The sequence below is a fragment of the Prionailurus viverrinus genome, chromosome D1 (assembly GCF_022837055.1).
Source record: "Prionailurus viverrinus isolate Anna chromosome D1, UM_Priviv_1.0, whole genome shotgun sequence".
NCBI lineage: Eukaryota > Metazoa > Chordata > Mammalia > Carnivora > Felidae > Prionailurus > Prionailurus viverrinus.
Window position 1 is genome coordinate 114,285,207 of NC_062570.1, and position 26,896 is coordinate 114,312,102.

The 26,896-nt window shown below is 53.2% G+C and overlaps 4 protein-coding genes across 4 annotated transcripts; all 4 read left to right on the forward strand.

The window, feature by feature from the left end:
- The first annotated feature begins 4,539 nt into the window (after positions 1–4,539).
- On the forward strand, positions 4,540–5,142 carry LOC125146837 (keratin-associated protein 5-10-like). The gene has a single exon (XM_047823737.1). It carries the CDS (start codon positions 4,540–4,542, stop codon positions 5,140–5,142), a length of 603 nt encoding a protein of 200 aa, XP_047679693.1.
- A 6,515-nt stretch (positions 5,143–11,657) lies between these two features.
- On the forward strand, positions 11,658–12,260 carry LOC125146839 (keratin-associated protein 5-10-like). The gene has a single exon (XM_047823738.1). The coding sequence runs from the start codon at positions 11,658–11,660 to the stop codon at positions 12,258–12,260; it is 603 nt and encodes a 200-aa protein (XP_047679694.1).
- A 6,524-nt stretch (positions 12,261–18,784) lies between these two features.
- On the forward strand, positions 18,785–19,387 carry LOC125146840 (keratin-associated protein 5-10-like). Its single transcript, XM_047823739.1, has one exon. It carries the CDS (start codon positions 18,785–18,787, stop codon positions 19,385–19,387), a length of 603 nt encoding a protein of 200 aa, XP_047679695.1.
- Positions 19,388–25,905: 6,518 nt separating this feature from the next.
- On the forward strand, positions 25,906–26,508 carry LOC125146841 (keratin-associated protein 5-10-like). Its single transcript, XM_047823740.1, has one exon. The coding sequence runs from the start codon at positions 25,906–25,908 to the stop codon at positions 26,506–26,508; it is 603 nt and encodes a 200-aa protein (XP_047679696.1).
- Positions 26,509–26,896: the final 388 nt, after the last annotated feature.

Genomic DNA, 26,896 nt, shown 5'->3' on the forward strand with positions numbered 1-26,896 from the left:
CAATGTTGCTTTTCGCAGAAATTGACCATCTGACCCTAACTTTCCTATGACGATGAATGCGGAAATGAATGGAAGGGATGTTGGGTAACGAAAACAAGCTTGCCAAAGAAACTCAACGGTGGGGGACTCACACATCCCAATGGCAATGGGTGCTGCACGCCTACAGCGATGGAAGCACTGTGGTGCTGCCAGAAGGATAGACTCACAGATCAGTGCCATAGAATGGACAGTATGAAGAGGAGCCCTTGAACTTATGTTCCACTGACTTTCACCCAGAGTGCCAAAACAATCAGTGCAGGAGTCTTTTCCATAACGAGTGCTGACACACCTAGAAATCCACTTTCAAAAGAATGAAGTTGCATCTTTACATCCCATCGTATAAGAAAACCACATCAACAACAACAACAACAAACAACAAGAACAACACATACAACAACAAGAACAACAAAATTCCTTCTATCTAGATCAAGCATTTTAGCATAAAAGTTAAAACGACGCACTATCAAACTCTCAGGAGACATCCTGGGTTACGTCTTTGAGACCTTGTCTCGGCAATGGCTCTGAGATACGACAGAGAAAGCACAGGAAGAAAAACTCAGGAAAATTGGGTGCCATCAAAATGTAACACTGTTACATAGGCAAAACTCTCACTCCTCGAAATCAACCAGTCAATCCAGCAACCAATCAATGAATAAGAATGAACCCCCCCCCCCCGCACACACACACACACACACACACACACACACACACACACACACAAAAGAAAAAACAACTGAGCACTGGATCTGGATAGACATTGGTCCAAGAAGGTACACGGTTGGCGAATAAGCCAATGAGAAGATGCTCAACGTTATTAGGAATCAGGGAAATGCAGATGAGAACCACAAGGCGATCCCCGTGCCTAGGATGGCTAGGATCCAAAAGACAGACAATAAGACGTGCTGGGGAAGGTGTGGAGAAACCAGAGCCCCGCGCGTTGCCGATGGGACTCAAATGGAGGCAACTGCTTTGCAAAAGAGGTTGACAGCTCCCCACGTGTTAAGTAGAGATTCCATGCCACTCAGAAATTGCACTGCTAGATATACGCCCAAGAGAAGAGAGAACGTACAGCATGCAAAAATTCGTGTGCTAAGTCACGTAGTAGCATTCTTCACAAAGGCCGCCACGGGGAAATAACCAAATGCCCGTCAACTGATGCGTGGGTAAACAAACTGGTCTATCCACGGGATGGGATCTTACTTAGCTCGTTTTCAAAGGGTATAAAGCTCTGATACATGCTAATCAAACAAAGAAACAAACAAAAACGTTGAAAACGGTATGCTAAGTGAAAGGAGTCACACGCAAAAGGCCACATACTATACGACCCCATTTCTCTGACAGTGTCCACAAAGCCATCTACACTAGCAATGAAGAATCATTCTAGATCAGTATGTTCTGGGGGCTGGGTGGGAAGGGACGAATGGATACCACGTGCTCGCGTTATGGAGTTGTGTTTGGGGGGCCATGAACATGTTCTGGAACGAGTCAGAAGTGATGCTTGTATCACTTTGCAAATCGACCAAACACCACTCAATTGCACACGTCAAAGGCTGAATTTTATCACATACGGAGTAGGTCTCCATTCTCAAATTCATGTGACGTGACGTTGTTTTGGCATCCTCTTCTATGGGGAAGAAACTCGTCCACGGTTAAGAATCTTCCCAAACCACCTTGGGATTTCCATCGAAGGTGCGCCTTTTAGTCATGGACTGCAGATGCCCATTTCAAGGCAAACGTCATGAACCACCCTAAGGAATATTCAAGACGGCACCAAAGTATTTCCCAGAAGCTGACATGTAATATATTCTACGGCTGTATTTCTTTGGTCCGTGGACATGACATGCTAGAAGAAGGTTTCATTGTGATAGGATGTGAAAGCGTCTTCAGGAGGGAAACCATGCCTGCAGAGCGTGGGAGGAGCTTGGAGGTGGCCACGCCCCTCCACTCACCAAGAAAAGGCTCAACTGAAAAAACCAGCAGCCCTTGACCAGCAGATCCACCAAAGAACCCAGGTCACAGGGCATCCTGCTGCATGCCCCCCCACGCCCCGCCCTGTGTTGGAGAGACAGAGGGGCAGAGACAGAGAATCACAACTTACAGAAACAGAGGGTAAGTAAGCCAACCTCAGTGCAGACATGCCCGAGAGCTAACATCTCCAGGGGGACACACTCCAAAACTCCCCTCACGCTTTGGGCCAGAGGGAGCATGGAAGGAGACAGGTAGAATTATGCCAGAGCACGTCCCCACCTTCGTGAGGTCTGCCCTCAGGACACATGGTTTGACCAAGCCCAACGTTGCTGGGGTTTTATCAGAGCCCAGTGACCTGGAGGGGATGAAATAGCTCCAGTCCCACGCTGATTCATGACCACCTGGCGGCAGGGTGGCAGCCCGGCTGGCGGCGGGGGCGTGGTGGGGACCGACTGAGGCCGCCTAGTAAAGGTTGCAGGCCAGGTCACTAAAAGACGAAGAACATCCCCTCACCCCCAGCCCTTATTAACACACCCCTCCAGGCCTAGGTACCACCATTCCTCTTCCCCGGTGCATCACGTCCCGCTTTCGACATCAAAGTACAAGGCATACTAAAAGACAAAGAGCTCAGCTGGGAGACACAGAGCGGGCATCACAGCCGGACCCGGGCACGGCAGGGACTTTGAAATGATCAGACGAGGAAGTTAAAATAAATATGATTGACACGCTGAGCCTCTCAGGACACCTCCGAGAGGAAACGGGTGACGGAAGCAGCGACAGGAAGTCCTACCAAAGATTCCCAGAAAGGGCTAGAGATCAAAGGCACTGTGACAAAGGCGAAGAAAGGCTTTGATGGACCCATCAGCTGACCGGACACGGTGTGCACGCACTCCGTGAACTCAGGCAGGTCAATGGAAACTTCCCAAGCCGGAAGGACAGAAAAATGCCGGGGGTGGGGACGGGGGTGGGGGGGGGGGCGGGACAAGGTGGGGAAGGAAAGGAACACGCCCAACCGAGACCTAGACACAAAAAATAGAAACCAAAGCTATCGACTTTGCACGTGTGGTTTAAAATTGGAAGGGAATTTGTCAAACTAATAAAGGCGGTGGCATAGATAGTTAAGCCTAAGAGCCTGCAGGGCATTTCTCTTCGCGTTGCTCAGACTTGAGCCCTGCGTCCCTTTGGCAGGGAGTCTTAGCTTTGTCGTATTCGTTTGATTTTATCTTTCCGAAGAGGGGGCTATCAGCCTCCACAAGACACATTTATGCCACGTAGGTGTAAGTCGCCCTTGGAACGATGTACAGCCAAGTGTTTTCAACTGTCACGCGAGCAAATGGAATATTGATATCAAACCCGCAAGCCATCCAAATCTTCCGGGGCAGAAACCATTGTTCTCACGCGTGGTTCCCTGGTCCACGCGTTGAGGGCTGTCATGGCGGGCGAGGCCAGGGCGAGCCACCAGACCCCAAGGAGACAGGCTAGGAACGGTGGGTTGCGTTACACTCCTGAGGGACTCTACGGAGAGCATCGGCGTCAAGGACCTGAAAGACGCACGGCCGGTGATTCCTACCACATCCTCCTCACTCTTTTCCCTGCTGACCCGCTAGCAAAATGGTTCTTCTCTCCAGTCGCCGGGACCTCATGCGCCGCTGGCCTGAAGCTCTTGGTTGCGGAGGGAGAAAGGCTTCCAGCACGGACACACAACCATTCCGCTGGACTGGAGTGGAGGCGGCCACCCGGCCACTTTGGGCTCCTCGTGCCTCGGGGTCTACAGGCAAACAAGGGGCGTCGTACTGATAGCACGGATGGATCCTGATGCCCACAGTGCAATCGGGCGGCTCCGCTCCATAGAAGGAAGGCAGGGCACCTCGGGAGCACAGGAGCTGGCTCGAGGCATCTCTCAGCACCACCCTGCCCCGCGATTTCAGTCAAAGCAGAACTCCCACGAGGCCATTCAAGGAGGACCCTGAGTAGCCCGGGCTCCGCCATCAGGGTCCCAGCCCAGAACCGTGGGCGCCACCTGCTCCCAATGCCCATAAGCACCTCCTGCCCGGAGATGGACAGGAAGGGCCCTGCCCACTGCCCACCGCCACGGTGGCTTTCTGCTTCCCACACTCTCCACACCCTGAGCCCACCGGTCATGTGCTCTTTGGAATCATGCCAAGACTGTTGAGGGTCTCGAATCGGGTCAGGGTGGGACCACCAGGGCTCCGAGGCGCTGCTTCCGTCTCCCTGCAAACTCTGAAACACAAGCCCGTCAGGTGATGCAAGTCGGGCGCTGGGGAAAAGGCAAAACCCACCAAAGACGTTCTGGTCAATACAATCACATGGTCATGATGAAATTCTGAAAAATACTCATCCTTTGTCCGCTGCAAAGTGGCACAAACAGGAACCAGGAAGTGACAGTGTGTCAGCCTCTCACCTGACCCTGGCAGGTATATACAGGGCCCCCGGCCCAGGAGGCTCCACACCTGAACACCTCCCCTCTGCACCTGCATCTCTGACCGACTCCGCCCAAAACCCACCAGAAACATGGGCTGCTGTGGCTGTTCTGGAGGCTGTGGCTCCAGCTGTGGGGGCTGCGGCTCCAGCTGTGGGGGCTGCAGCTCCAGCTGTGGGGGCTGCGGCTCCAGCTGCTGTGTGCCCGTGTGCTGCTGCAAGCCCGTGTGCTGCTGCAAGCCCGTGTGCTGCTGTGTGCCAGCCTGTGCCTGTTCCAGCGGCGGCTTGTGTGGGGGCTCCAAGGGAGGCTGTGGCTCCTGTGGGGGCTCCAAGGGGGGCTGTGGCTCCTGTGGGGGCTCCAAGGGGGGCTGTGGCTCCTGTGGGGGCTCCAAGGGGGGCTGTGGCTCCTGTGGGGGCTCCAAGGGGGGCTGTGGCTCCTGTGGCTCCTGTGGCTGCTGCCAGTCCAGCTGCTGCAAGCCCTGCTGCTGCCAGTCCAGCTGCTGCCAGTCCAGCTGCTGCAAGCCCTGCTGCTGCCAGTCCAGCTGCTGCAAGCCCTGCTGCTGCCAGTCCAGCTGCTGCAAGCCCTGCTGCTGCCAGTCCTGCTGCTGCAAGCCCTGCTGCTGCTCTTCCGGCTGTGGGTCCTCCTGCAGCCAATCCAGCTGCTGTGTCCCCGTTTGCTGCCAGTGCAAGGTCTGAGGCTCTGGCTGATGGCCTCAGGGAACTCCGAAAGACCTGTGCTTGCCCTCAAGTGACTATAGGTACATCCTGGTTACACCCCCCCCCAAAAAAAAACACACACACACACAAAGCCCGCCCCCCAAACACTTCCTCTCCACTTGCTGGATCCCTCCAGTGTCTTGGCTTAGACTTTGCCCCCAGCCCTTGTGGCAAAGCAATGGACTAGTCCCATACACATTCCCTACAAAGGCGATCCCATCCTGCAGGCCCTTTGGCCTCTCCTACTGCCATGCCTTCATGCCTGAGCCACACTACCTGGAAAAGGCCCACAGGGCCAGCACGGGGCCCAGATCCCCCTCTCTCATCATTCTCTGTGTCAAAGCACCACATCCTTGCTCTCCTCTGCTTGCCAGGAGCTTGATGGCATTGGCATCGCAATGTCTCCTGGAAGCTGCCTCACTAACACAGGTGTGTTAAGATCCAATGGGTCTTGGTGCACCACCCCCATGAGTGGTAAATAAACTCTCCCCCCATAAGTCTTGGTCTTCGTGTGGCGGTTTCCTTCCATCCGCGGTCTCACTTGCAAAACACACCGTGTGTCCCTCATCTCACTTCTCAAGGCACCACTGCTCCCCACATCTTCACTGCTGTCACTCCACTGTTGGCTCACTGCTCACTGCACATACGTTTGTGGAATTAAATCAGGAACGACTCACTACACGCATGGAGGAATGAGTCAATAAGTCAGGAAGAGACGACTGAATGTAAAAGAGGCGTTCTTATCAGGCTTAAGGGAGCCCAGACTGCTGAGCCTCCATGGGATTCAGACTTTGTTGGAATCGTGGAGGCTGCTCCTTCCCCATGCCAGGATCTGCTTCGCAAGGCATCCCATGAGTGGTGTCTGCGCCCATCCAGGCCGCAGAGCAGGAGCCAAGCCTAGAGAGAGGGCAGTGACTTCAAAATGGGCTGTGTTCCTCAGGTGTTCCGGATGACAAAAGGAGAAACGGTGCCGTTTTCAGACACCAGAGGCAGGGTGTCTCGGCACAGACTGACGAGCACTCTTTACATCTCTGGGCTCACGGTTCCACACAGGATGGAACAGAAGGCGACGTCCTCGACCCGATCAAAGGATCTACCAAACAGCCACAGCTGCCACCACACGTCCCACTGAAAGCCTGGAATTTCCTTTGAAGGTCAGGGACAGGAAAGGATGTCCACATTCACCACATCTACTCAACATTGCACTCAAGGTCTACCCAGGGTAATAAGGCAAGACAAGGACGTAAAAGGCATCCATGTGGGAAACGAAGAAGGAAAAGTATGTCTCTTCACAGAACACATAATCTTGCACAAACGAAAGAACCTAAGACGTGCACGCACACGCGCGCGTGCGCACACACACACACACACACACACACACACGCAAACCACAATCATAAATCAACTCAGTGGGTTGCATGATCCGTCCGCAATATACAACAATCAGCTGTATTTCTAGACACGAGCAAGGAAGAATCATCATTGAAATTCAGAAACAATGTCCTCAAAAAGAACAAATACTTAAGAATATACTTGAAGGGGCACCTGGGGGGCTCAGTCAGTCTAGCGTCCCACTCTTGATTTTTGCTCAAGCTGTGACGCTCAAGTTGTGAGTTGGATCCTCCAGTCGGGATCCATGCTGACAGTATCGAGCCTGCATGCGATTCTCTCTCTCTCTCCATCTCCCTCCCTCCCTCTTCCTCTCTCTCCCTCTCTCTCTCTCTCTCTCTGTCTGTCTCACTCAAAATAATTTAATAATTACACTTTAAGAAAAAAGAATGAACGGAACAAAAAATGTGCAAGACTGACATCCTGAAGACTGCAAAACAGCACTGAAAGAAGGTACAGAAGAGTACATTAAATACAAAGGCATCCAACGTTCATGGATCAGAAGACAGAATATGGTGAAAATGACAACACTGCAAAACATGATCTGCAGATTGAATGCAACCCCTCTCAAAATCCAATGTTGCTTTTCGCAGAAATTGACCATCTGACCCTAACTTTCCTATGACGATGAATGCGGAAATGAATGGAAGGGATGTCGGGTAACGAAAACAAGCTTGCCAAAGAAACTCAACGGTGGGGGACTCACACATCCCAATGGCAATGGGTGCTGCACGCCTACAGCGATGGAAGCACTGTGGTGCTGCCAGAAGGATAGACTCACAGATCAGTGCCATAGAATGGACAGTATGAAGAGGAGCCCTTGAACTTATGTTCCACTGACTTTCACCCAGAGTGCCAAAACAATCAGTGCAGGAGTCTTTTCCATAACGAGTGCTGACACACCTAGAAATCCACTTTCAAAAGAATGAAGTTGCATCTTTACATCCCATCGTATAAGAAAACCACATCAACAACAACAACAACAAACAACAAGAACAACACATACAACAACAAGAACAACAAAATTCCTTCTATCTAGATCAAGCATTTTAGCATAAAAGTTAAAACGACGCACTATCAAACTCTCAGGAGACATCCTGGGTTACGTCTTTGAGACCTTGTCTCGGCAATGGCTCTGAGATACGACAGAGAAAGCACAGGAAGAAAAACTCAGGAAAATTGGGTGCCATCAAAATGTAACACTGTTACATAGGCAAAACTCTCACTCCTCGAAATCAACCAGTCAATCCAGCAACCAATCAATGAATAAGAATGAACCCCCCCCCCGCACACACACACACACACACACACACACACACACACAAAAGAAAAAACAACTGAGCACTGGATCTGGATAGACATTGGTCCAAGAAGGTACACGGTTGGCGAATAAGCCAATGAGAAGATGCTCAACGTTATTAGGAATCAGGGAAATGCAGATGAGAACCACAAGGCGATCCCCGTGCCTAGGATGGCTAGGATCCAAAAGACAGACAATAAGACGTGCTGGGGAAGGTGTGGAGAAACCAGAGCCCCGCGCGTTGCCGATGGGACTCAAATGGAGGCAACTGCTTTGCAAAAGAGGTTGACAGCTCCCCACGTGTTAAGTAGAGATTCCATGCCACTCAGAAATTGCACTGCTAGATATACGCCCAAGAGAAGAGAGAACGTACAGCATGCAAAAATTCGTGTGCTAAGTCACGTAGTAGCATTCTTCACAAAGGCCGCCACGGGGAAATAACCAAATGCCCGTCAACTGATGCGTGGGTAAACAAACTGGTCTATCCACGGGATGAGATCTTACTTAGCTCGTTTTCAAAGGGTATAAAGCTCTGATACATGCTAATCAAACAAAGAAACAAACAAAAACGTTGAAAACGGTATGCTAAGTGAAAGGAGTCACACGCAAAAGGCCACATACTATACGACCCCATTTCTCTGACAGTGTCCACAAAGCCATCTACACTAGCAATGAAGAATCATTCTAGATCAGTATGTTCTGGGGGCTGGGTGGGAAGGGACGAATGGATACCACGTGCTCGCGTTATGGAGTTGTGTTTGGGGGGCCATGAACATGTTCTGGAACGAGTCAGAAGTGATGCTTGTATCACTTTGCAAATCGACCAAACACCACTCAATTGCACACGTCAAAGGCTGAATTTTATCACATACGGAGTAGGTCTCCATTCTCAAATTCATGTGACGTGACGTTGTTTTGGCATCCTCTTCTATGGGGAAGAAACTCGTCCACGGTTAAGAATCTTCCCAAACCACCTTGGGATTTCCATCGAAGGTGCGCCTTTTAGTCATGGACTGCAGATGCCCATTTCAAGGCAAACGTCATGAACCACCCTAAGGAATATTCAAGACGGCACCAAAGTATTTCCCAGAAGCTGACATGTAATATATTCTACGGCTGTATTTCTTTGGTCCGTGGACATGACATGCTAGAAGAAGGTTTCATTGTGATAGGATGTGAAAGCGTCTTCAGGAGGGAAACCATGCCTGCAGAGCATGGGAGGAGCTTGGAGGTGGCCACGCCCCTCCACTCACCAAGAAAAGGCTCAACTGAAAAAACCAGCAGCCCTTGACCAGCAGATCCACCAAAGAACCCAGGTCACAGGGCATCCTGCTGCATGCCCCCCCACGCCCCGCCCTGTGTTGGAGAGACAGAGGGGCAGAGACAGAGAATCACAACTTACAGAAACAGAGGGTAAGTAAGCCAACCTCAGTGCAGACATGCCCGAGAGCTAACATCTCCAGGGGGACACACTCCAAAACTCCCCTCACGCTTTGGGCCAGAGGGAGCATGGAAGGAGACAGGTAGAATTATGCCAGAGCACGTCCCCACCTTCGTGAGGTCTGCCCTCAGGACACATGGTTTGACCAAGCCCAACGTTGCTGGGGTTTTATCAGAGCCCAGTGACCTGGAGGGGATGAAATAGCTCCAGTCCCACGCTGATTCATGACCACCTGGCGGCAGGGTGGCAGCCCGGCTGGCGGCGGGGGCGTGGTGGGGACCGACTGAGGCCGCCTAGTAAAGGTTGCAGGCCAGGTCACTAAAAGACGAAGAACATCCCCTCACCCCCAGCCCTTATTAACACACCCCTCCAGGCCTAGGTACCACCATTCCTCTTCCCCGGTGCATCACGTCCCGCTTTCGACATCAAAGTACAAGGCATACTAAAAGACAAAGAGCTCAGCTGGGAGACACAGAGCGGGCATCACAGCCGGACCCGGGCACGGCAGGGACTTTGAAATGATCAGACGAGGAAGTTAAAATAAATATGATTGACACGCTGAGCCTCTCAGGACACCTCCGAGAGGAAACGGGTGACGGAAGCAGCGACAGGAAGTCCTACCAAAGATTCCCAGAAAGGGCTAGAGATCAAAGGCACTGTGACAAAGGCGAAGAAAGGCTTTGATGGACCCATCAGCTGACCGGACACGGTGTGCACGCACTCCGTGAACTCAGGCAGGTCAATGGAAACTTCCCAAGCCGGAAGGACAGAAAAATGCCGGGGGTGGGGACGGGGGGGGGGGGGGGGGGCGGGACAAGGTGGGGAAGGAAAGGAACACGCCCAACCGAGACCTAGACACAAAAAATAGAAACCAAAGCTATCGACTTTGCACGTGTGGTTTAAAATTGGAAGGGAATTTGTCAAACTAATAAAGGCGGTGGCATAGATAGTTAAGCCTAAGAGCCTGCAGGGCATTTCTCTTCGCGTTGCTCAGACTTGAGCCCTGCGTCCCTTTGGCAGGGAGTCTTAGCTTTGTCGTATTCGTTTGATTTTATCTTTCCGAAGAGGGGGCTATCAGCCTCCACAAGACACATTTATGCCACGTAGGTGTAAGTCGCCCTTGGAACGATGTACAGCCAAGTGTTTTCAACTGTCACGCGAGCAAATGGAATATTGATATCAAACCCGCAAGCCATCCAAATCTTCCGGGGCAGAAACCATTGTTCTCACGCGTGGTTCCCTGGTCCACGCGTTGAGGGCTGTCATGGCGGGCGAGGCCAGGGCGAGCCACCAGACCCCAAGGAGACAGGCTAGGAACGGTGGGTTGCGTTACACTCCTGAGGGACTCTACGGAGAGCATCGGCGTCAAGGACCTGAAAGACGCACGGCCGGTGATTCCTACCACATCCTCCTCACTCTTTTCCCTGCTGACCCGCTAGCAAAATGGTTCTTCTCTCCAGTCGCCGGGACCTCATGCGCCGCTGGCCTGAAGCTCTTGGTTGCGGAGGGAGAAAGGCTTCCAGCACGGACACACAACCATTCCGCTGGACTGGAGTGGAGGCGGCCACCCGGCCACTTTGGGCTCCTCGTGCCTCGGGGTCTACAGGCAAACAAGGGGCGTCGTACTGATAGCACGGATGGATCCTGATGCCCACAGTGCAATCGGGCGGCTCCGCTCCATAGAAGGAAGGCAGGGCACCTCGGGAGCACAGGAGCTGGCTCGAGGCATCTCTCAGCACCACCCTGCCCCGCGATTTCAGTCAAAGCAGAACTCCCACGAGGCCATTCAAGGAGGACCCTGAGTAGCCCGGGCTCCGCCATCAGGGTCCCAGCCCAGAACCGTGGGCGCCACCTGCTCCCAATGCCCATAAGCACCTCCTGCCCGGAGATGGACAGGAAGGGCCCTGCCCACTGCCCACCGCCACGGTGGCTTTCTGCTTCCCACACTCTCCACACCCTGAGCCCACCGGTCATGTGCTCTTTGGAATCATGCCAAGACTGTTGAGGGTCTCGAATCGGGTCAGGGTGGGACCACCAGGGCTCCGAGGCGCTGCTTCCGTCTCCCTGCAAACTCTGAAACACAAGCCCGTCAGGTGATGCAAGTCGGGCGCTGGGGAAAAGGCAAAACCCACCAAAGACGTTCTGGTCAATACAATCACATGGTCATGATGAAATTCTGAAAAATACTCATCCTTTGTCCGCTGCAAAGTGGCACAAACAGGAACCAGGAAGTGACAGTGTGTCAGCCTCTCACCTGACCCTGGCAGGTATATACAGGGCCCCCGGCCCAGGAGGCTCCACACCTGAACACCTCCCCTCTGCACCTGCATCTCTGACCGACTCCGCCCAAAACCCACCAGAAACATGGGCTGCTGTGGCTGTTCTGGAGGCTGTGGCTCCAGCTGTGGGGGCTGCGGCTCCAGCTGTGGGGGCTGCGGCTCCAGCTGTGGGGGCTGCGGCTCCAGCTGCTGTGTGCCCGTGTGCTGCTGCAAGCCCGTGTGCTGCTGCAAGCCCGTGTGCTGCTGTGTGCCAGCCTGTGCCTGTTCCAGCGGCGGCTCGTGTGGGGGCTCCAAGGGAGGCTGTGGCTCCTGTGGGGGCTCCAAGGGGGGCTGTGGCTCCTGTGGGGGCTCCAAGGGGGGCTGTGGCTCCTGTGGGGGCTCCAAGGGGGGCTGTGGCTCCTGTGGGGGCTCCAAGGGGGGCTGTGGCTCCTGTGGCTCCTGTGGCTGCTGCCAGTCCAGCTGCTGCAAGCCCTGCTGCTGCCAGTCCAGCTGCTGCCAGTCCAGCTGCTGCAAGCCCTGCTGCTGCCAGTCCAGCTGCTGCAAGCCCTGCTGCTGCCAGTCCTGCTGCTGCAAGCCCTGCTGCTGCCAGTCCTGCTGCTGCAAGCCCTGCTGCTGCTCTTCCGGCTGTGGGTCCTCCTGCAGCCAATCCAGCTGCTGTGTCCCCGTTTGCTGCCAGTGCAAGGTCTGAGGCTCTGGCTGATGGCCTCAGGGAACTCCGAAAGACCTGTGCTTGCCCTCAAGTGACTATAGGTACATCCTGGTTACACCCCCCCCCCAAAAAAAAACACACACACACAAAGCCCGCCCCCCAAACACTTCCTCTCCACTTGCTGGATCCCTCCAGTGTCTTGGCTTAGACTTTGCCCCCAGCCCTTGTGGCAAAGCAATGGACTAGTCCCATACACATTCCCTACAAAGGCGATCCCATCCTGCAGGCCCTTTGGCCTCTCCTACTGCCATGCCTTCATGCCTGAGCCACACTACCTGGAAAAGGCCCACAGGGCCAGCACGGGGCCCAGATCCCCCTCTCTCATCATTCTCTGTGTCAAAGCACCACATCCTTGCTCTCCTCTGCTTGCCAGGAGCTTGATGGCATTGGCATCGCAATGTCTCCTGGAAGCTGCCTCACTAACACAGGTGTGTTAAGATCCAATGGGTCTTGGTGCACCACCCCCATGAGTGGTAAATAAACTCTCCCCCCATAAGTCTTGGTCTTCGTGTGGCGGTTTCCTTCCATCCGCGGTCTCACTTGCAAAACACACCGTGTGTCCCTCATCTCACTTCTCAAGGCACCACTGCTCCCCACATCTTCACTGCTGTCACTCCACTGTTGGCTCACTGCTCACTGCACATACGTTTGTGGAATTAAATCAGGAACGACTCACTACACGCATGGAGGAATGAGTCAATAAGTCAGGAAGAGACGACTGAATGTAAAAGAGGCGTTCTTATCAGGCTTAAGGGAGCCCAGACTGCTGAGCCTCCATGGGATTCAGACTTTGTTGGAATCGTGGAGGCTGCTCCTTCCCCATGCCAGGATCTGCTTCGCAAGGCATCCCATGAGTGGTGTCTGCACCCATCCAGGCCGCAGAGCAGGAGCCAAGCCTAGAGAGAGGGCAGTGACTTCAAAATGGGCTGTGTTCCTCAGGTGTTCCGGATGACAAAAGGAGAAACGGTGCCGTTTTCAGACACCAGAGGCAGGGTGTCTCGGCACAGACTGACGAGCACTCTTTACATCTCTGGGCTCACGGTTCCACACAGGATGGAACAGAAGGCGACGTCCTCGACCCGATCAAAGGATCTACCAAACAGCCACAGCTGCCACCACACGTCCCACTGAAAGCCTGGAATTTCCTTTGAAGGTCAGGGACAGGAAAGGATGTCCACATTCACCACATCTACTCAACATTGCACTCAAGGTCTACCCAGGGTAATAAGGCAAGACAAGGACGTAAAAGGCATCCATGTGGGAAACGAAGAAGGAAAAGTATGTCTCTTCACAGAACACATAATCTTGCACAAACGAAAGAACCTAAGACGTGCACGCACACGCGCGCGTGCGCACACACACACACACACACACACACACACACGCAAACCACAATCATAAATCAACTCAGTGGGTTGCATGATCCGTCCGCAATATACAACAATCAGCTGTATTTCTAGACACGAGCAAGGAAGAATCATCATTGAAATTCAGAAACAATGTCCTCAAAAAGAACAAATACTTAAGAATATACTTGAAGGGGCACCTGGGGGGCTCAGTCAGTCTAGCGTCCCACTCTTGATTTTTGCTCAAGCTGTGACGCTCAAGTTGTGAGTTGGATCCTCCAGTCGGGATCCATGCTGACAGTATCGAGCCTGCATGCGATTCTCTCTCTCTCTCCATCTCCCTCCCTCCCTCTTCCTCTCTCTCCCTCTCTCTCTCTCTCTCTCTGTCTGTCTCACTCAAAATAATTTAATAATTACACTTTAAGAAAAAAGAATGAACGGAACAAAAAATGTGCAAGACTGACATCCTGAAGACTGCAAAACAGCACTGAAAGAAGGTACAGAAGAGTACATTAAATACAAAGGCATCCAACGTTCATGGATCAGAAGACAGAATATGGTGAAAATGACAACACTGCAAAACATGATCTGCAGATTGAATGCAACCCCTCTCAAAATCCAATGTTGCTTTTCGCAGAAATTGACCATCTGACCCTAACTTTCCTATGACGATGAATGCGGAAATGAATGGAAGGGATGTCGGGTAACGAAAACAAGCTTGCCAAAGAAACTCAACGGTGGGGGACTCACACATCCCAATGGCAATGGGTGCTGCACGCCTACAGCGATGGAAGCACTGTGGTGCTGCCAGAAGGATAGACTCACAGATCAGTGCCATAGAATGGACAGTATGAAGAGGAGCCCTTGAACTTATGTTCCACTGACTTTCACCCAGAGTGCCAAAACAATCAGTGCAGGAGTCTTTTCCATAACGAGTGCTGACACACCTAGAAATCCACTTTCAAAAGAATGAAGTTGCATCTTTACATCCCATCGTATAAGAAAACCACATCAACAACAACAACAACAAACAACAAGAACAACACATACAACAACAAGAACAACAAAATTCCTTCTATCTAGATCAAGCATTTTAGCATAAAAGTTAAAACGACGCACTATCAAACTCTCAGGAGACATCCTGGGTTACGTCTTTGAGACCTTGTCTCGGCAATGGCTCTGAGATACGACAGAGAAAGCACAGGAAGAAAAACTCAGGAAAATTGGGTGCCATCAAAATGTAACACTGTTACATAGGCAAAACTCTCACTCCTCGAAATCAACCAGTCAATCCAGCAACCAATCAATGAATAAGAATGAACCCCCCCCCCCGCACACACACACACACACACACACACACACACACACAAAAGAAAAAACAACTGAGCACTGGATCTGGATAGACATTGGTCCAAGAAGGTACACGGTTGGCGAATAAGCCAATGAGAAGATGCTCAACGTTATTAGGAATCAGGGAAATGCAGATGAGAACCACAAGGCGATCCCCGTGCCTAGGATGGCTAGGATCCAAAAGACAGACAATAAGACGTGCTGGGGAAGGTGTGGAGAAACCAGAGCCCCGCGCGTTGCCGATGGGACTCAAATGGAGGCAACTGCTTTGCAAAAGAGGTTGACAGCTCCCCACGTGTTAAGTAGAGATTCCATGCCACTCAGAAATTGCACTGCTAGATATACGCCCAAGAGAAGAGAGAACGTACAGCATGCAAAAATTCGTGTGCTAAGTCACGTAGTAGCATTCTTCACAAAGGCCGCCACGGGGAAATAACCAAATGCCCGTCAACTGATGCGTGGGTAAACAAACTGGTCTATCCACGGGATGGGATCTTACTTAGCTCGTTTTCAAAGGGTATAAAGCTCTGATACATGCTAATCAAACAAAGAAACAAACAAAAACGTTGAAAACGGTATGCTAAGTGAAAGGAGTCACACGCAAAAGGCCACATACTATACGACCCCATTTCTCTGACAGTGTCCACAAAGCCATCTACACTAGCAATGAAGAATCATTCTAGATCAGTATGTTCTGGGGGCTGGGTGGGAAGGGACGAATGGATACCACGTGCTCGCGTTATGGAGTTGTGTTTGGGGGGCCATGAACATGTTCTGGAACGAGTCAGAAGTGATGCTTGTATCACTTTGCAAATCGACCAAACACCACTCAATTGCACACGTCAAAGGCTGAATTTTATCACATACGGAGTAGGTCTCCATTCTCAAATTCATGTGACGTGACGTTGTTTTGGCATCCTCTTCTATGGGGAAGAAACTCGTCCACGGTTAAGAATCTTCCCAAACCACCTTGGGATTTCCATCGAAGGTGCGCCTTTTAGTCATGGACTGCAGATGCCCATTTCAAGGCAAACGTCATGAACCACCCTAAGGAATATTCAAGACGGCACCAAAGTATTTCCCAGAAGCTGACATGTAATATATTCTACGGCTGTATTTCTTTGGTCCGTGGACATGACATGCTAGAAGAAGGTTTCATTGTGATAGGATGTGAAAGCGTCTTCAGGAGGGAAACCATGCCTGCAGAGCATGGGAGGAGCTTGGAGGTGGCCACGCCCCTCCACTCACCAAGAAAAGGCTCAACTGAAAAAACCAGCAGCCCTTGACCAGCAGATCCACCAAAGAACCCAGGTCACAGGGCATCCTGCTGCATGCCCCCCCACGCCCCGCCCTGTGTTGGAGAGACAGAGGGGCAGAGACAGAGAATCACAACTTACAGAAACAGAGGGTAAGTAAGCCAACCTCAGTGCAGACATGCCCGAGAGCTAACATCTCCAGGGGGACACACTCCAAAACTCCCCTCACGCTTTGGGCCAGAGGGAGCATGGAAGGAGACAGGTAGAATTATGCCAGAGCACGTCCCCACCTTCGTGAGGTCTGCCCTCAGGACACATGGTTTGACCAAGCCCAACGTTGCTGGGGTTTTATCAGAGCCCAGTGACCTGGAGGGGAGGAAATACTCAGCTCCAGTCCCACGCTGATTCATGACCACCTGGCGGCAGGGTGGCAGCCCGGCTGGCGGCGGGGGCGTGGTGGGGACCGACTGAGGCCGCCTAGTAAAGGTTGCAGGCCAGGTCACTAAAAGACGAAGAACATCCCCTCACCCCCAGCCCTTATTAACACACCCCTCCAGGCCTAGGTACCACCATTCCTCTTCCCCGGTGCATCACGTCCCGCTTTCGACATCAAAGTACAAGGCATACTAAAAGACAAAGAGCTCAGCTGGGAGACACAGAGCGGGCATCACAGCCGGACCCGGGCACGGCAGGGACTTTGAAATGATCAGACGAGGAAGTTAAAATAAATATGATTGACACGCTGAGCCTCTCAGGACACCTCCGAGAGGAAACGGGTGACGGAAGCAGCGACAGGAAGTCCTACCAAAGATTCCCAGAAAGGGCTAGAGATCAAAGGCACTGTGACAAAGGCGAAGAAAGGCTTTGATGGACCCATCAGCTGACCGGACACGGTGTGCACGCACTCCGTGAACTCAGGCAGGTCAATGGAAACTTCCCAAGCCGGAAGGACAGAAAAATGCCGGGGGTGGGGACGGGGGTGGGGGGGGGGGGGGGCGGGACAAGGTGGGGAAGGAAAGGAACACGCCCAACCGAGACCTAGACACAAAAAATAGAAACCAAAGCTATCGACTTTGCACGTGTGGTTTAAAATTGGAAGGGAATTTGTCAAACTAATAAAGGCGGTGGCATAGATAGTTAAGCCTAAGAGCCTGCAGGGCATTTCTCTTCGCGTTGCTCAGACTTGAGCCCTGCGTCCCTTTGGCAGGGAGTCTTAGCTTTGTCGTATTCGTTTGATTTTATCTTTCCGAAGAGGGGGCTATCAGCCTCCACAAGACACATTTATGCCACGTAGGTGTAAGTCGCCCTTGGAACGATGTACAGCCAAGTGTTTTCAACTGTCACGCGAGCAAATGGAATATTGATATCAAACCCGCAAGCCATCCAAATCTTCCGGGGCAGAAACCATTGTTCTCACGCGTGGTTCCCTGGTCCACGCGTTGAGGGCTGTCATGGCGGGCGAGGCCAGGGCGAGCCACCAGACCCCAAGGAGACAGGCTAGGAACGGTGGGTTGCGCTACACTCCTGAGGGACTCTACGGAGAGCATCGGCGTCAAGGACCTGAAAGACGCACGGCCGGTGATTCCTACCACATCCTCCTCACTCTTTTCCCTGCTGACCCGCTAGCAAAATGGTTCTTCTCTCCAGTCGCCGGGACCTCATGCGCCGCTGGCCTGAAGCTCTTGGTTGCGGAGGGAGAAAGGCTTCCAGCACGGACACACAACCATTCCGCTGGACTGGAGTGGAGGCGGCCACCCGGCCACTTTGGGCTCCTCGTGCCTCGGGGTCTACAGGCAAACAAGGGGCGTCGTACTGATAGCACGGATGGATCCTGATGCCCACAGTGCAATCGGGCGGCTCCGCTCCATAGAAGGAAGGCAGGGCACCTCGGGAGCACAGGAGCTGGCTCGAGGCATCTCTCAGCACCACCCTGCCCCGCGATTTCAGTCAAAGCAGAACTCCCACGAGGCCATTCAAGGAGGACCCTGAGTAGCCCGGGCTCCGCCATCAGGGTCCCAGCCCAGAACCGTGGGCGCCACCTGCTCCCAATGCCCATAAGCACCTCCTGCCCGGAGATGGACAGGAAGGGCCCTGCCCACTGCCCACCGCCACGGTGGCTTTCTGCTTCCCACACTCTCCACACCCTGAGCCCACCGGTCATGTGCTCTTTGGAATCATGCCAAGACTGTTGAGGGTCTCGAATCGGGTCAGGGTGGGACCACCAGGGCTCCGAGGCGCTGCTTCCGTCTCCCTGCAAACTCTGAAACACAAGCCCGTCAGGTGATGCAAGTCGGGCGCTGGGGAAAAGGCAAAACCCACCAAAGACGTTCTGGTCAATACAATCACATGGTCATGATGAAATTCTGAAAAATACTCATCCTTTGTCCGCTGCAAAGTGGCACAAACAGGAACCAGGAAGTGACAGTGTGTCAGCCTCTCACCTGACCCTGGCAGGTATATACAGGGCCCCCGGCCCAGGAGGCTCCACACCTGAACACCTCCCCTCTGCACCTGCATCTCTGACCGACTCCGCCCAAAACCCACCAGAAACATGGGCTGCTGTGGCTGTTCTGGAGGCTGTGGCTCCAGCTGTGGGGGCTGCGGCTCCAGCTGTGGGGGCTGCGGCTCCAGCTGTGGGGGCTGCGGCTCCAGCTGCTGTGTGCCCGTGTGCTGCTGCAAGCCCGTGTGCTGCTGCAAGCCCGTGTGCTGCTGTGTGCCAGCCTGTGCCTGTTCCAGCGGCGGCTCGTGTGGGGGCTCCAAGGGAGGCTGTGGCTCCTGTGGGGGCTCCAAGGGGGGCTGTGGCTCCTGTGGGGGCTCCAAGGGGGGCTGTGGCTCCTGTGGGGGCTCCAAGGGGGGCTGTGGCTCCTGTGGGGGCTCCAAGGGGGGCTGTGGCTCCTGTGGCTCCTGTGGCTGCTGCCAGTCCAGCTGCTGCAAGCCCTGCTGCTGCCAGTCCAGCTGCTGCCAGTCCAGCTGCTGCAAGCCCTGCTGCTGCCAGTCCAGCTGCTGCAAGCCCTGCTGCTGCCAGTCCTGCTGCTGCAAGCCCTGCTGCTGCCAGTCCTGCTGCTGCAAGCCCTGCTGCTGCTCTTCCGGCTGTGGGTCCTCCTGCAGCCAATCCAGCTGCTGTGTCCCCGTTTGCTGCCAGTGCAAGGTCTGAGGCTCTGGCTGATGGCCTCAGGGAACTCCGAAAGAACTGTGCTTGCCCTCAAGTGACTATAGGTACATCCTGGTTACACCCCCCCCCCAAAAAAAACACACACACACAAAGCCCGCCCCCCAAACACTTCCTCTCCACTTGCTGGATCCCTCCAGTGTCTTGGCTTAGACTTTGCCCCCAGCCCTTGTGGCAAAGCAATGGACTAGTCCCATACACATTCCCTACAAAGGCGATCCCATCCTGCAGGCCCTTTGGCCTCTCCTACTGCCATGCCTTCATGCCTGAGCCACACTACCTGGAAAAGGCCCACAGGGCCAGCACGGGGCCCAGATCCCCCTCTCTCATCATTCTCTGTGTCAAAGCACCACATCCTTGCTCTCCTCTGCTTGCCAGGAGCTTGATGGCATTGGCATCGCAATGTCTCCTGGAAGCTGCCTCACTAACACAGGTGTGTTAAGATCCAATGGGTCTTGGTGCACCACCCCCATGAGTGGTAAATAAACTCTCCCCCCATAAGTCTTGGTCTTCGTGTGGCGGTTTCCTTCCATCCGCGGTCTCACTTGCAAAACACACCGTGTGTCCCTCATCTCACTTCTCAAGGCACCACTGCTCCCCACATCTTCACTGCTGTCACTCCACTGTTGGCTCACTGCTCACTGCACATACGTTTGTGGAATTAAATCAGGAACGACTCACTACACGCATGGAGGAATGAGTCAATAAGTCAGGAAGAGACGACTGAATGTAAAAGAGGCGTTCTTATCAGGCTTAAGGGAGCCCAGACTGCTGAGCCTCCATGGGATTCAGACTTTGTTGGAATCGTGGAGGCTGCTCCTTCCCCATGCCAGGATCTGCTTCGCAAGGCATCCCATGAGTGGTGTCTGCACCCATCCAGGCCGCAGAGCAGGAGCCAAGCCTAGAGAGAGGGCAGTGACTTCAAAATGGGCTGTGTTCCTCAGGTGTTCCGGATGACAAAAGGAGAAACGGTGCCGTTTTCAGACACCAGAGGCAGGGTGTCTCGGCACAGACTGACGAGCACTCTTTACATCTCTGGGCTCACGGTTCCACACAGGATGGAACAGAAGGCGACGTCCTCGACCCGATCAAAGGATCTACCAAACAGCCACAGCTGCCACCACACGTCCCACTGAAAGCCTGGAATTTCCTTTGAAGGTCAGGGACAGGAAAGGATGTCCACATTCACCACATCTACTCAACATTGCACTCAAGGTCTACCCAGGGTAATAAGGCAAGACAAGGACGTAAAAGGCATCCATGTGGGAAACGAAGAAGGAAAAGTATGTCTCTTCACAGAACACATAATCTTGCACAAACGAAAGAACCTAAGACGTGCACGCACACGCGCGCGTGCGCACACACACACACACACACACACACACACACGCAAACCACAATCATAAATCAACTCAGTGGGTTGCATGATCCGTCCGCAATATACAACAATCAGCTGTATTTCTAGACACGAGCAAGGAAGAATCATCATTGAAATTCAGAAACAATGTCCTCAAAAAGAACAAATACTTAAGAATATACTTGAAGGGGCACCTGGGGGGCTCAGTCAGTCTAGCGTCCCACTCTTGATTTTTGCTCAAGCTGTGACGCTCAAGTTGTGAGTTGGATCCTCCAGTCGGGATCCATGCTGACAGTATCGAGCCTGCATGCGATTCTCTCTCTCTCTCCATCTCCCTCCCTCCCTCTTCCTCTCTCTCCCTCTCTCTCTCTCTCTCTCTGTCTGTCTCACTCAAAATAATTTAATAATTACACTTTAAGAAAAAAGAATGAACGGAACAAAAAATGTGCAAGACTGACATCCTGAAGACTGCAAAACAGCACTGAAAGAAGGTACAGAAGAGTACATTAAATACAAAGGCATCCAACGTTCATGGATCAGAAGACAGAATATGGTGAAAATGACAACACTGCAAAACATGATCTGCAGATTGAATGCAACCCCTCTCAAAATCCAATGTTGCTTTTCGCAGAAATTGACCATCTGACCCTAACTTTCCTATGACGATGAATGCGGAAATGAATGGAAGGGATGTCGGGTAACGAAAACAAGCTTGCCAAAGAAACTCAACGGTGGGGGACTCACACATCCCAATGGCAATGGGTGCTGCACGCCTACAGCGATGGAAGCACTGTGGTGCTGCCAGAAGGATAGACTCACAGATCAGTGCCATAGAATGGACAGTATGAAGAGGAGCCCTTGAACTTATGTTCCACTGACTTTCACCCAGAGTGCCAAAACAATCAGTGCAGGAGTCTTTTCCATAACGAGTGCTGACACACCTAGAAATCCACTTTCAAAAGAATGAAGTTGCATCTTTACATCCCATCGTATAAGAAAACCACATCAACAACAACAACAACAAACAACAAGAACAACACATACAACAACAAGAACAACAAAATTCCTTCTATCTAGATCAAGCATTTTAGCATAAAAGTTAAAACGACGCACTATCAAACTCTCAGGAGACATCCTGGGTTACGTCTTTGAGACCTTGTCTCGGCAATGGCTCTGAGATACGACAGAGAAAGCACAGGAAGAAAAACTCAGGAAAATTGGGTGCCATCAAAATGTAACACTGTTACATAGGCAAAACTCTCACTCCTCGAAATCAACCAGTCAATCCAGCAACCAATCAATGAATAAGAATGAACCCCCCCCCCCCCGCACACACACACACACACACACACACACACACACAAAAGAAAAAACAACTGAGCACTGGATCTGGATAGACATTGGTCCAAGAAGGTACACGGTTGGCGAATAAGCCAATGAGAAGATGCTCAACGTTATTAGGAATCAGGGAAATGCAGATGAGAACCACAAGGCGATCCCCGTGCCTAGGATGGCTAGGATCCAAAAGACAGACAATAAGACGTGCTGGGGAAGGTGTGGAGAAACCAGAGCCCCGCGCGTTGCCGATGGGACTCAAATGGAGGCAACTGCTTTGCAAAAGAGGTTGACAGCTCCCCACGTGTTAAGTAGAGATTCCATGCCACTCAGAAATTGCACTGCTAGATATACGCCCAAGAGAAGAGAGAACGTACAGCATGCAAAAATTCGTGTGCTAAGTCACGTAGTAGCATTCTTCACAAAGGCCGCCACGGGGAAATAACCAAATGCCCGTCAACTGATGCGTGGGTAAACAAACTGGTCTATCCACGGGATGGGATCTTACTTAGCTCGTTTTCAAAGGGTATAAAGCTCTGATACATGCTAATCAAACAAAGAAACAAACAAAAACGTTGAAAACGGTATGCTAAGTGAAAGGAGTCACACGCAAAAGGCCACATACTATACGACCCCATTTCTCTGACAGTGTCCACAAAGCCATCTACACTAGCAATGAAGAATCATTCTAGATCAGTATGTTCTGGGGGCTGGGTGGGAAGGGACGAATGGATACCACGTGCTCGCGTTATGGAGTTGTGTTTGGGGGGCCATGAACATGTTCTGGAACGAGTCAGAAGTGATGCTTGTATCACTTTGCAAATCGACCAAACACCACTCAATTGCACACGTCAAAGGCTGAATTTTATCACATACGGAGTAGGTCTCCATTCTCAAATTCATGTGACGTGACGTTGTTTTGGCATCCTCTTCTATGGGGAAGAAACTCGTCCACGGTTAAGAATCTTCCCAAACCACCTTGGGATTTCCATCGAAGGTGCGCCTTTTAGTCATGGACTGCAGATGCCCATTTCAAGGCAAACGTCATGAACCACCCTAAGGAATATTCAAGACGGCACCAAAGTATTTCCCAGAAGCTGACATGTAATATATTCTACGGCTGTATTTCTTTGGTCCGTGGACATGACATGCTAGAAGAAGGTTTCATTGTGATAGGATGTGAAAGCGTCTTCAGGAGGGAAACCATGCCTGCAGAGCGTGGGAGGAGCTTGGAGGTGGCCACGCCCCTCCACTCACCAAGAAAAGGCTCAACTGAAAAAACCAGCAGCCCTTGACCAGCAGATCCACCAAAGAACCCAGGTCACAGGGCATCCTGCTGCATGCCCCCCCACGCCCCGCCCTGTGTTGGAGAGACAGAGGGGCAGAGACAGAGAATCACAACTTACAGAAACAGAGGGTAAGTAAGCCAACCTCAGTGCAGACATGCCCGAGAGCTAACATCTCCAGGGGGACACACTCCAAAACTCCCCTCACGCTTTGGGCCAGAGGGAGCATGGAAGGAGACAGGTAGAATTATGCCAGAGCACGTCCCCACCTTCGTGAGGTCTGCCCTCAGGACACATGGTTTGACCAAGCCCAACGTTGCTGGGGTTTTATCAGAGCCCAGTGACCTGGAGGGGATGAAATAGCTCCAGTCCCACGCTGATTCATGACCACCTGGCGGCAGGGTGGCAGCCCGGCTGGCGGCGGGGGCGTGGTGGGGACCGACTGAGGCCGCCTAGTAAAGGTTGCAGGCCAGGTCACTAAAAGACGAAGAACATCCCCTCACCCCCAGCCCTTATTAACACACCCCTCCAGGCCTAGGTACCACCATTCCTCTTCCCCGGTGCATCACGTCCCGCTTTCGACATCAAAGTACAAGGCATACTAAAAGACAAAGAGCTCAGCTGGGAGACACAGAGCGGGCATCACAGCCGGACCCGGGCACGGCAGGGACTTTGAAATGATCAGACGAGGAAGTTAAAATAAATATGATTGACACGCTGAGCCTCTCAGGACACCTCCGAGAGGAAACGGGTGACGGAAGCAGCGACAGGAAGTCCTACCAAAGATTCCCAGAAAGGGCTAGAGATCAAAGGCACTGTGACAAAGGCGAAGAAAGGCTTTGATGGACCCATCAGCTGACCGGACACGGTGTGCACGCACTCCGTGAACTCAGGCAGGTCAATGGAAACTTCCCAAGCCGGAAGGACAGAAAAATGCCGGGGGTGGGGACGGGGGTGGGGGGGGGGGGGGCGGGACAAGGTGGGGAAGGAAAGGAACACGCCCAACCGAGACCTAGACACAAAAAATAGAAACCAAAGCTATCGACTTTGCACGTGTGGTTTAAAATTGGAAGGGAATTTGTCAAACTAATAAAGGCGGTGGCATAGATAGTTAAGCCTAAGAGCCTGCAGGGCATTTCTCTTCGCGTTGCTCAGACTTGAGCCCTGCGTCCCTTTGGCAGGGAGTCTTAGCTTTGTCGTATTCGTTTGATTTTATCTTTCCGAAGAGGGGGCTATCAGCCTCCACAAGACACATTTATGCCACGTAGGTGTAAGTCGCCCTTGGAACGATGTACAGCCAAGTGTTTTCAACTGTCACGCGAGCAAATGGAATATTGATATCAAACCCGCAAGCCATCCAAATCTTCCGGGGCAGAAACCATTGTTCTCACGCGTGGTTCCCTGGTCCACGCGTTGAGGGCTGTCATGGCGGGCGAGGCCAGGGCGAGCCACCAGACCCCAAGGAGACAGGCTAGGAACGGTGGGTTGCGCTACACTCCTGAGGGACTCTACGGAGAGCATCGGCGTCAAGGACCTGAAAGACGCACGGCCGGTGATTCCTACCACATCCTCCTCACTCTTTTCCCTGCTGACCCGCTAGCAAAATGGTTCTTCTCTCCAGTCGCCGGGACCTCATGCGCCGCTGGCCTGAAGCTCTTGGTTGCGGAGGGAGAAAGGCTTCCAGCACGGACACACAACCATTCCGCTGGACTGGAGTGGAGGCGGCCACCCGGCCACTTTGGGCTCCTCGTGCCTCGGGGTCTACAGGCAAACAAGGGGCGTCGTACTGATAGCACGGATGGATCCTGATGCCCACAGTGCAATCGGGCGGCTCCGCTCCATAGAAGGAAGGCAGGGCACCTCGGGAGCACAGGAGCTGGCTCGAGGCATCTCTCAGCACCACCCTGCCCCGCGATTTCAGTCAAAGCAGAACTCCCACGAGGCCATTCAAGGAGGACCCTGAGTAGCCCGGGCTCCGCCATCAGGGTCCCAGCCCAGAACCGTGGGCGCCACCTGCTCCCAATGCCCATAAGCACCTCCTGCCCGGAGATGGACAGGAAGGGCCCTGCCCACTGCCCACCGCCACGGTGGCTTTCTGCTTCCCACACTCTCCACACCCTGAGCCCACCGGTCATGTGCTCTTTGGAATCATGCCAAGACTGTTGAGGGTCTCGAATCGGGTCAGGGTGGGACCACCAGGGCTCCGAGGCGCTGCTTCCGTCTCCCTGCAAACTCTGAAACACAAGCCCGTCAGGTGATGCAAGTCGGGCGCTGGGGAAAAGGCAAAACCCACCAAAGACGTTCTGGTCAATACAATCACATGGTCATGATGAAATTCTGAAAAATACTCATCCTTTGTCCGCTGCAAAGTGGCACAAACAGGAACCAGGAAGTGACAGTGTGTCAGCCTCTCACCTGACCCTGGCAGGTATATACAGGGCCCCCGGCCCAGGAGGCTCCACACCTGAACACCTCCCCTCTGCACCTGCATCTCTGACCGACTCCGCCCAAAACCCACCAGAAACATGGGCTGCTGTGGCTGTTCTGGAGGCTGTGGCTCCAGCTGTGGGGGCTGCGGCTCCAGCTGTGGGGGCTGCGGCTCCAGCTGTGGGGGCTGCGGCTCCAGCTGCTGTGTGCCCGTGTGCTGCTGCAAGCCCGTGTGCTGCTGCAAGCCCGTGTGCTGCTGTGTGCCAGCCTGTGCCTGTTCCAGCGGCGGCTCGTGTGGGGGCTCCAAGGGAGGCTGTGGCTCCTGTGGGGGCTCCAAGGGGGGCTGTGGCTCCTGTGGGGGCTCCAAGGGGGGCTGTGGCTCCTGTGGGGGCTCCAAGGGGGGCTGTGGCTCCTGTGGGGGCTCCAAGGGGGGCTGTGGCTCCTGTGGCTCCTGTGGCTGCTGCCAGTCCAGCTGCTGCAAGCCCTGCTGCTGCCAGTCCAGCTGCTGCCAGTCCAGCTGCTGCAAGCCCTGCTGCTGCCAGTCCAGCTGCTGCAAGCCCTGCTGCTGCCAGTCCTGCTGCTGCAAGCCCTGCTGCTGCCAGTCCTGCTGCTGCAAGCCCTGCTGCTGCTCTTCCGGCTGTGGGTCCTCCTGCAGCCAATCCAGCTGCTGTGTCCCCGTTTGCTGCCAGTGCAAGGTCTGAGGCTCTGGCTGATGGCCTCAGGGAACTCCGAAAGACCTGTGCTTGCCCTCAAGTGACTATAGGTACATCCTGGTTACACCCCCCCCCCAAAAAAAAACACACACACACAAAGCCCGCCCCCCAAACACTTCCTCTCCACTTGCTGGATCCCTCCAGTGTCTTGGCTTAGACTTTGCCCCCAGCCCTTGTGGCAAAGCAATGGACTAGTCCCATACACATTCCCTACAAAGGCGATCCCATCCTGCAGGCCCTTTGGCCTCTCCTACTGCCATGCCTTCATGCCTGAGCCACACTACCTGGAAAAGGCCCACAGGGCCAGCACGGGGCCCAGATCCCCCTCTCTCATCATTCTCTGTGTCAAAGCACCACATCCTTGCTCTCCTCTGCT